Source organism: Psittacula echo (assembly GCF_963264785.1).
Source record: "Psittacula echo genome assembly, chromosome: 1".
In the NCBI taxonomy this organism is placed as follows: Eukaryota; Metazoa; Chordata; class Aves; order Psittaciformes; family Psittacidae; genus Psittacula; species Psittacula echo.
The window spans coordinates 110,384,030-110,393,185 of NC_137735.1; the positions used below are offsets into that span (position 1 = coordinate 110,384,030).

General features: G+C 55.7%; 1 protein-coding gene across 2 annotated transcripts; it reads left to right on the forward strand.

Moving 5' to 3' along the window:
* Positions 1-215: 215 nt before the first annotated feature.
* Positions 216-5,720, forward strand: CDKN1B (cyclin dependent kinase inhibitor 1B). 2 transcript variants are annotated; one of them, XM_080638886.1, is made up of 3 exons: positions 216-2,790; positions 3,200-3,330; positions 4,631-5,720. In XM_080638886.1, exons 1-2 carry the CDS (start codon positions 1,596-1,598, stop codon positions 3,319-3,321), a joined length of 1,317 nt encoding a protein of 438 aa, XP_080495012.1. In that variant the 5' UTR covers positions 216-1,595; the 3' UTR covers positions 3,322-3,330; positions 4,631-5,720. The 2 variants fall into 2 exon arrangements, with proteins under 2 accessions (XP_080495012.1, XP_080495013.1); XM_080638887.1 differs by having other exon boundaries at positions 218-2,604.
* The last annotated feature ends 3,436 nt before the right edge of the window (positions 5,721-9,156 follow it).

Genomic DNA, 9,156 nt, shown 5'->3' on the forward strand with positions numbered 1-9,156 from the left:
GAAAAAAAAAGTCTTAGCACCTGCAGACATGAGAATGTCAGCTTTAATTTTCTGCAAGTGAGTTGCTAGAACTTGCAGTTGTTGAGAGGAATTGGAAAACAACATCTGAGTGCTGAAAAACCTGGCAAACAAATGAAAATAACATGTCTAATACTTTATTTCAGCCTTGTGCTTTTTAAATCAGTCTCATTTATATTCTTCCTTTTTATTGCCTGTGCACATCATGGTTTTGAGCTTGGGTCTGGCAATGCTGAGATTGCTCGGGTCAGTGGTGTTAGCAGGGGCCAGGGGCTACTACCTTGGGGCTGTTGAAGGCAAGCAGGCTGCTGTGGCCTGGGCTTGAGCACTGTGTAATGGTTTTGTCCCCACACCAGTGTGTGCAGAGTCTAGTGTAATCAGTTCACAAGAGCAAAGGTTTCAGTGGCCCATCAAAGCTGTAGACCCCAAACCATAGTGAGTCTGTGAGTGTAAAGTAAAGCTCCGGGTAAATAAAAGTTTCATGTCTTCAAGGCCAAATCAGTTGACTCTTCTCTCAGCCAGTTAAACACAGTTGTGTTGACCCCTGCCTTGTTGAGATAGATAGCCTATCACTGGTACAGTGCCCCCAGAAGCAAAATTTGGAGTGGGATGCTCTGCTTGCAGAGGACACCTGGGCAGACGGATTGATGTGAAAAGCCTTCATCTCTCCAAAGATTCAAGCCCTGGGTCTGGGCCCCTGGAAAAGCCAAAATCTTCAGCACTTGGGAGGACCCGCAGTGACCTGCAGGGTATTGAAGGGGCTGCCCTGCCTGGAGAGGGGAACCTGGCTGTGGAAGGGGCTGGAGATATGGAGGGTAGTGAGGAGGATTCTTGCGTTGCTCTCATCTCCACGATACCTGCTGTGGCTATCCGAGGAAGTTGCTTAGAAAATCCTTGGCTGTGACTCTTGGCTCACCTAATCCTTCAAGCACACAAACAGGACAAAACAGAATGCTTTTGTTTTCTTTCCCCTGCTTGCCGAGATCTGAAATCCCTGCAGAGGTTTCTTTAGAGCCATTTCTTCACCTCGTCCTTTCTCTGCTGAGAAGGTAGCAAGAGGTGATTCCTCCCATCCCGGGAGCCAGTATCAGCCCGTGGGGTCGGGGTGCTGTGGAGTCAGGGTGATACTCTTCCCTGTATATCCCGGGAGGAGGAGAACAGGCTCCCGTTAACCCCGAGCTTGCCTCCAAGTCCGGATCTCGGAAGGGGGAAGAGGAGGGGGCTACATCCCAAGAGCTCAACCTGGGATAATCAGAGCTGGTCTCAGTAACGAGTCAAAACGCACCCAGCCGCCACCATTAGTAAAGCCTGTCGGGCAAGGCACGGGATGGGGTGCGGTTTTTTGGGGGGTGGGGGGCACAAATCCCACCGATCCCGCGGTTGGCAGACATAAGGAGGCGGTGAGCCTTCCCGCCCCTCTCGGCTCTACCGCTCTTGCTCCCCATCCCCATCACGGTTCGGCCACGCTCAGCTAAGCGCAGCTCAGCACAGTCGGGCTCAGCCCAGCCCACCTTTAGAGTCAGCGGCGGCGGCGAGGTAGGGCCGGGTTGACGGGGCGGTGCCCGCCGCTGTAACCAATGGTTCGGCCGGGCTGTTTAAATAGACTCGTCCTGTCAATCATTTTCTTCTTCGTCAGCCTCCCTTCAATCGCCATATTGGGCAACCGAGAAAAGGGCTCGTCTCCTCTTGTTTTTTTCCGTCTCGCTTTTACTACGAGGCGGCGGCTGTGCGAGCGGCGGGGACATCGCCACCAACCACCGGCGGGGCAGCGCAGAGCCGGAGCCGCGGAGGGCCGCGCACCGCTCCGCTTCTCCACCCGCCCGGGGCTCCCCGCCGGCGGCTCCGGCGGCGGCTCTCGGGGCTCCCGCCCGGGCCGGCGCTTATGCAAGGGCTCCTCCTCGCCCCTTCTCCGCGGGCCGAGGGCGAGCGGGGCCGAGGCGGGGCCGGTGAGCGGGGCAGCGAGGAGAGGAGGCGCGGAGCAGAGTCGCAGAGCAGCGCCCGGGAATAAAAGGCAGAGAGGAGGAGAAGGAGGAGCGGCGGCGGCGGCGGCTGGAGAGGGGGGAGAGCAGCGAGCAAAACAACCGCCGCCAGAAGAAAGAGGGTGGGGGGAGATGTCAAACGTCCGTATTTCTAATGGGAGCCCTACGCTGGAGCGCATGGAAGCCAGGCAGTCGGAGTACCCGAAGCCGTCAGCTTGCAGGAACCTCTTCGGGCCGGTGAATCACGAAGAGTTAAACAGGGACTTGAAGAAGCACCGCCAGGAGATGGAGGAGGCATGCCAGAGGAAGTGGAATTTCGATTTCCAGAATCACAAGCCGCTGGAAGGCAGGTACGAGTGGCAAGCCGTGGAGAAGGGGAGCTCGCCCGACTTCTACTTCAGACCCCCCAGGCTACTGAAAGCTGTCTGCAAGTCCGCTGGCCGCCAGAGCTTGGATGTAAACGGGAATTGCCAGACCGTGGTTTTTGTCGGTTCTCAGGGAATCTCAGAGGACACTCACTGTGTAGGTCAAAAGACTGATGTTTCTGAAAATCAGACGGACTTTGCAGAGCAGTGCACTGGGCAGAGGAAAAGACCTGCCACCGATGGTAACGTACCCCTCCCTGCGAGAGCGGCACCGCTTTTCTCCGCCTGCCCGGCTGCTGTCAGCGCCGGGGCTCCCGGCCCCTTCGCCCGTGCCACGCGTGGCCTCGACCGCCGTGGGCTGTGTCCCGCTGGGCACCGGCTTCGTGAGCCCCCATGTCCCCCGCCTCCTCTCGCCTGTGAAAGCCCAGGTGCTGCTCGCAGTCCCGGGGTTGGGGGAGTGGGGGGTGTCAGTGTTAAGTGGGAGCCAGTACATGATTTGGAAGGAAAAGCCTTTAGACGGGGAACCCCTCGTTCCCCGTCCGTCCTTCGGGGGGGACCCGGCCTCCTGCCCAGACAGGAGGAGGTTTGGAGCGCTCGGGTGAAGCGAAAGACGGACAGGAATTTTAGCGGAAAACAGGGAACTTGGATCCCTTACCTAGAGAGGAGCCCATCTCCCCTCCCCCTGTTCGCTTTCACTTAGCCGATAGCTGACATGGGGGTGCGGGGATATTACCCTTTGGCCCCACCTATCTCCCCCTTCCCCGGTGCCGAGCAAACATCTGGAAGGAAAATATCTTAATATCGCTCCCCCCCTTGTTTTTAATTTCCCCCTCTTAGATTCCTCTCCTCAAAATAAAAGAGCCAACACAACAGAAGAAGGGGTTTCAAAAGCCTCCCCCAGTGCCAATTCAGTGGAGCAAACACCCAAGAAAGCAACCCCGAGAAGACATCAAACGTAAACCGTTTAGGTGGGTGCCCTGTAGGCGCTTGCCTTAGGATGCAAGCGATGCAAATAAGGGGAAGAAAGAGTGACCGAGAGGGTGTCTTCCCCCTCTGCAAAGGGGGGGGGGGGGGCTTCGGGCCCCTTTGGGCTGGCTGCGGGGTCGTCCCTCGGAGGGAGGATGGCTTTTCCCAAGCGCTTGGGGACGGGGGTGTTTGGAGGAGGGGTGGGACGCGTAGGGCTTTAAGAGAACAAAAAACAAGGGGCGAAGCGCAGCGCCGAGCTATGCGACTTAGCACGGGCTGGGGCTGGGATCGACCGACGCTGCCTTTCTCCCTTCCCTCCTTCCTCCGGGACCGCCCTTTCCCGAGGGACGGAGTTTCAAACTCGGCTGGTGTATAATGTCAGATGACTAGGGATTTCGGGGGCTTCTCGTGTCGTGTCCGTGTCCCGTTCTCCCCCCCCCCCCCCCCTGCTTTTTCGCCTACAATGTCTGCGTTGCCGTCGAACGTCGCGGCGATCTCCCACCTCTGGAGAAATGGGTCAAGAAGTTGGGTCTAAGGGGAGAAATCGGTCAAGAAGTTGCGTCTGAAAGGGAATCCGGGCACTTTCGTTAAAATTTCAAGTTAGGCAAGATGCTGGGGTTTTTTCCTCCCCCTTTTTACTTTTCTCCCTGTTGTTTTGGGTTGTTTTTAGTCGCTGGCAGAAGGAAGAGAGTGGGTTAACGGGAGCTGTTTTCTATTTTTTCCCCTTTTTTTTCTTTCTTTTTTTTTTTTCTTCCTCCCTTGTTGTTGTTGTTTTGTTTTAAGGCGAGGGCAGGGGCGGGGGGAGGGAGGAGAAGGAGGGAGTTAGTTGGTAAATTGCGCCGGCGGGTTTGGGAGCCGAAGTTAGGAGCGAGGTTTACAAACAACGGGTTGCGATTGTGCAGAAAGAGATTATTAAGCTATAAAAGCAGAAGTTGCAACCAATTAGTCCTGCTGGGGCGAGCCGTGCCCGGAGCGCTGCCCTGTGCGCGGCCATGCCAATACCGCTACTACCGACCGCTTGTTCGGGGGGGGGGGGTACCCGAGATACGACGACGACGGACACGAGCCCCGGGCTGGAGAGGGGGATCCTGCCGAAGGATCCAGGGGCGGCTGGAGCGCGGCCCCGGGGAGTTGGGGGTTGGGAGGGGGGCGGGCGGGGGGGCAGGGCCAGCCCGCCCCGGGGATGCCGTGTCGGTTTGAACCGGTTGCGCCTCGGATCGCGTTTCTTTTCGGTGTTTTCTAACCGCTTTCTTCTCTCCCTTCCCGTCATCTTCTCTTCTTCCTTTCTCTGTGCCGTTGCAGAGCGGAGGATGTGCGTGTCCTCGTTCGTCGGGTACGGCGATGAAGCGAGGGAGATGTAAAGGCGTAGTTGGAAATGAAAATACATATCGCCGATCTCAGTGGGATGGAGGTCCTGTACAAGCACTGAAAAGAAAAAAAAAAATAACAAAAATACAGAAAACCAACCAACCAAGAACAGAAACAAAACAAAACCGACAACAACAGCAGCAAAAGAAAAGTAAAACAATAACACTAAAATTTTAGGCACTCTTAAAAGACCTGCCTCTAAAAGCATTGGATGTAGCATTGTGCAATTAGGTGTTTCCTTATTTGCTTCATTGTACTACCTGTGTATATAGTTGTTACCTTATGTAGCACATAAACCTTGTTGGGAGGGGGGAGGGAGTGGAAGAGGGTGACCGATCTGAACTTGCTTTCACGATCTAGCAAGCAAAGAAATGTATGAAGAGAAGCAGTGTAGGTTTTGGGTTTTTTTTTTTTTTTTAATTACTTAAAGATGTATTGTCCCTTTAAGTGGGTCTGCCCTATTTTTGTCCTTCCCCCCCCCTTTTTTTTTTTAATGGACCATCGTGGTAGCCCTGCTCAGAGCCGATTATTAAAGGCCTCTTGTGAAATACCTTCCTACTCCATTAAGCTTAAGAGGTGGGAGCTGTGATGATTCCGTTATGTAGTGGCAAACGATTTTCCCCCCCGCCCAAATCCATGCAGCAAATTTGAATGCCTGTAAAAGTTGTGCAACATCATCCCGTTGTTACATTGCCTGATTTTCTGGTGGTGTTTTTTTTTTGTTTTTTTTTTTTTTTTTTTTTTTGGGAGGTGTGGGAGGTGGGAATGGATGTTTTTTGGGTTGTTTTGATGTGTGTAGGTTTTGTACCTTTTTTTTTTGTTTGTTTGTTTGGTTTCGGGGTTTTTTTTTAAACCTAATCTGGAGGGCTTTACCTCTGAATCCTGAATATTGCTATTTTCTGATCCGACCCACTTCCCAAAGTGTTTGTGTGTGAGGGAAAAGGGATACTACATCTTTAAACAGTATTTCTACATTGCCTGTGTACCTGTATGTAAAAATAAAACAAAAAAAGTTTGAAGTGTACCTGTGTACATAACTCTGTAAAGACACTGAGAAATTATACTAACTTATTTATGTTAAAAGATTTTTTTTTTTTAATCTAGAAGACAATATTTTCCCCCATAAAGCCAAAGTGGCATGTTTTTGTGCATTTGTAAATGCTCTATTTGGTAGACTTTTAGGGTTTTTTTTGGTTTATTTTTTGGGGGGGATCCTTTTTCTGATACTGAATATGGCTGTGCTTAAAGGATTGCAGACTGAGCCAATTTAATTCCTTTTTTTTTTTCTTTTTTTTTCTTTTTTTTTTTTTTTTTTTTGTAATGTGTGGGAAAAAAAAATCCAGATTGATACTGTTTCACATCAAGCAATCAATAAAGAAAACTGCCATATATAAGAAATATGGTCTTCGTTAGTGTGTGTTTCAACCTCCCTCGGCCTGGCACAGGAGGAAATAAGGTTCCTTCAAGAAATAACAGCAAGCTTTCTCTGCGTATCTATCTCTTCCCGTGTTTGCAGCGCAGGTGGAAGTAAGGAACCCAGCTCGCTCTCTTCACCCTTAGTGCCACGCTATCGTTTCTGCATCGAAAGGATCGTCAAGCACTGGAACAGGCTATCCAGGGAAGCAGTGGAGCCACCATCCATGGAGGCATTTGAAAGATGTGTGGATCTGGCGCTTAGGAACATGGTTTAGGGGTGGACTTGGCAGTGCTGGGTTTATGGTTGAACTCGATGATCTTAAAGGTCTTTTCCTATCTGAACAGTTCTGTGATTCTCCTGTGATAACTGGGAGTAATATGCAGAAGGGTGGCATTTCCTAGTCACAATTCTTTTTGAGAAACACTTAGCTCGAGGTACCTCTTGCATTCGCTCGTTCCGACTGCTAAGGCTTAAAATTCGATCGCAAATTCGCACCTTCCCAGGCCGGACCGCTGCCAGATCTAGACTAGAGAGACACCACATCTCCGTTTCCTGTTTTCCCGGGGGATCCTGTTTCCCCGGGGGATCTCCCTGTAACACACACACACACACACGCACACACACCCCGCTCTCCGCCGCCGTTTCGCACGCAAACGCTGTGCCTCTCCTCCGTTTATTGCTAACAAAGATGGCGCCTCGCACACCCCTATCCCGGCAGATGCTGGTGCAGGCACCGGCAAGGCAGCCACCTCCCCTCACCCTCCCCCCCGCGTTACTCCCCTCCTCCTCCCTCGAGCCCGGCTGCTCCGACCGGCCCCGCCACCGGGGTCCAGCACCATCGACGTGTTACCCCCCCTCCCCACCCCACTGAGCAGCGCCGGGGGGGGCGGTCACGGCCAGAAAGAGGGGATGGCACCGGGGGAAGTGATCCCCGTGGTGTGGAGATACATAAATAAACACGTAAATGAGTAACGGGGGGAAAGGGAGGCGGACACGATTCTGTGCGAGTCTCACCCAGCGCTCGCCCTGGTCTCTTTCCCCCCCGCCCTTCCCGATGCAACGCGATCCTGTTGTTTATCCCGGCCGCGCCCGGGTTCTCTCGCACTCGCTCTGAAACCGCCCCGAAAACACGGGGTTGTGCGGGCCTTGAGCTGGGGAGGGACGGAGAAGGGCAGCGACCACCCCTCGGTCACCAGCCACGGTTCAGCCTCGGCCCCCAGCCACGGCTCGGGCAGATGGCACCCGGGAAGCGGGAACGGGAAAGGAAACGGGCAGCGTTTGCGGTGGACTTCTCCTCCTCCGGCTGCAAAGGATCGCTGAGCACCCTGCGCGCCCTCCCCCCGCTCCCGGTTTGACTCCAGGCCTCCCCATGGTGGGAGGGAATACCGGTGTGTGTGTGTGTGGCTGTGAAATTGGGGCCGGTGCCTTCTTGAAAATTAAAACTAATAAAAAAGTGTGGGTTTGTTCTCCCCCCCCCCAACACGAACAAAGTGATCATGATGGAAAATAAACAGCAGCGCCTCCCCGAGCCGGCCTATCGCCGCGACCGGCGCAAGCGAAACCTCCCTCCTCTCTCCCGACGCCGACGGGCGGGGGGGCGAGGGAACTGGACGGGACACGACACGGCCGGTGCTGGCGCTGGAGCCCCTACGCTGGGCCGGGGCAGAGGGGTGTGTGTGAGGGCGGCGACCGGGATCCAGCCGCTGCTCCACTATGCGGGGTTTGGGTCTGCCCTCCGAGACACCCCCTCCCCCCCCAGCCGTAGCGGCTGCACAACACCCGCGTTGTTGGCTTTATTCGTCATTTTTGTTGTTGTTTTCGCTCCTTCCTTCACCTGAGGCCGCACCCGCCGCGATCGCACCACCCCGGAGGAGCGGCACCGCCCGCCCCGAGCCTCCTCCCGCTAGTGATGGCCGGGGTGAAACGCGGAGCCGGCAAGGGGGGGGGAAGCACCCTGCACAACCCCGCCACCGCCCCTCCCGGGGGGGGGTTAACCGGGGGGGAACAACACACTCAGACCCGCCCCGGGGCGGCTGAGGGGTGCGGGGAGGCCGGGGCTCGTTGTCGCGTCCCGCGGAGGAAGCGGCCCGCACCAGGGGTGAGGGAGGGAGGAGGATTTAAGGTGGCGCGGGGCGGTGCCGAGCCGGGCCTCCTGCCTGCGCGGCGGGACGCGGCGTTTGAATTCTACTCCCCCGCCCTTCCTCCCCCTCTTCCTTCTTCTCGCAGCTCTTCCTCTTCGCCCGGCCTGAAGACAACCTTGCCCCTCCGCTTCCCTCCGCCCTGCGCCGATCCCCGAGCCTGGCCGGGATGGGGAAAGAAAAGAAGGGAGGGTGGGGGGCGGCGGAGAGAACGGAGAAACGGTCGAACTCTGCGCAGTGAATAGCCCGTGTGGGGTGTTGTCCCGGTCCTGCCCCGCCCCGGCGCTGACGATGGGGCCCGCCCCGACTGATGCAATAGGCGCGGGCAGCCTGCTGCTTGCCTTCGTCCTGCTCTCTCCTTTCTCCTGCTCTCTCCTTTCTCCCTCCCTCCGCATCCTTTCCGCCGCCGGTCACGCGTACGCGCAAGATGTGCGCACGCCTGCATGCTTAAGCCTCGCCGCGGCTCAAGTTCCATGTGTGTTTCTTCTATCTCTATTCCGCAGCGGGAGCTTTCTTCCCCTCGACGGAGGGGGGCCACGGCCTGCCGCTGCTGCAGGCCCGCGAGGAAGGATGGGGGTAGCCCCACAGGGAAGGAAGGGGGGACAGGGACATGGAGGTAGCAGGCCGGGCTGTACGTGCCCACAGTGGAGGGAGAGGGTTTGCTTTCCCTGATGCAACGGTGCGTGTTCTCGCGCCAGGGGAAAGGATACCCGTTCCTTAGCTGGGATGCTTTGGCCGTGGATCTGACCGAGTTTCACTCGAGGCGTTTGGCTGCAAGGGGAAGCGCTAACGGGGTGTGTGTGTGTCTGTGGGTGTCCTCGGGAGTCAGCGCTGACACCCACTGCCGCTGCGCGTCAGATACGGAGCTGGCCGGTCTTTCTTAAGTAGGGAAATTAACTGGAAAA

Bases quoted from the DNA above. Each gene is read 5' to 3' on its own strand.
- CDKN1B (XM_080638886.1), top strand. From the start codon at position 1,596: ATGGTTCGGCCGGGCTGTTTAAATAGACTCGTCCTGTCAATCATTTTC. The intron at 2,791-3,199 runs GTGCTGCTCGCA...TCCCCCTCTTAG, and splicing joins TCTCGCCTGTGAAAGCCCAG to ATTCCTCTCCTCAAAATAAA.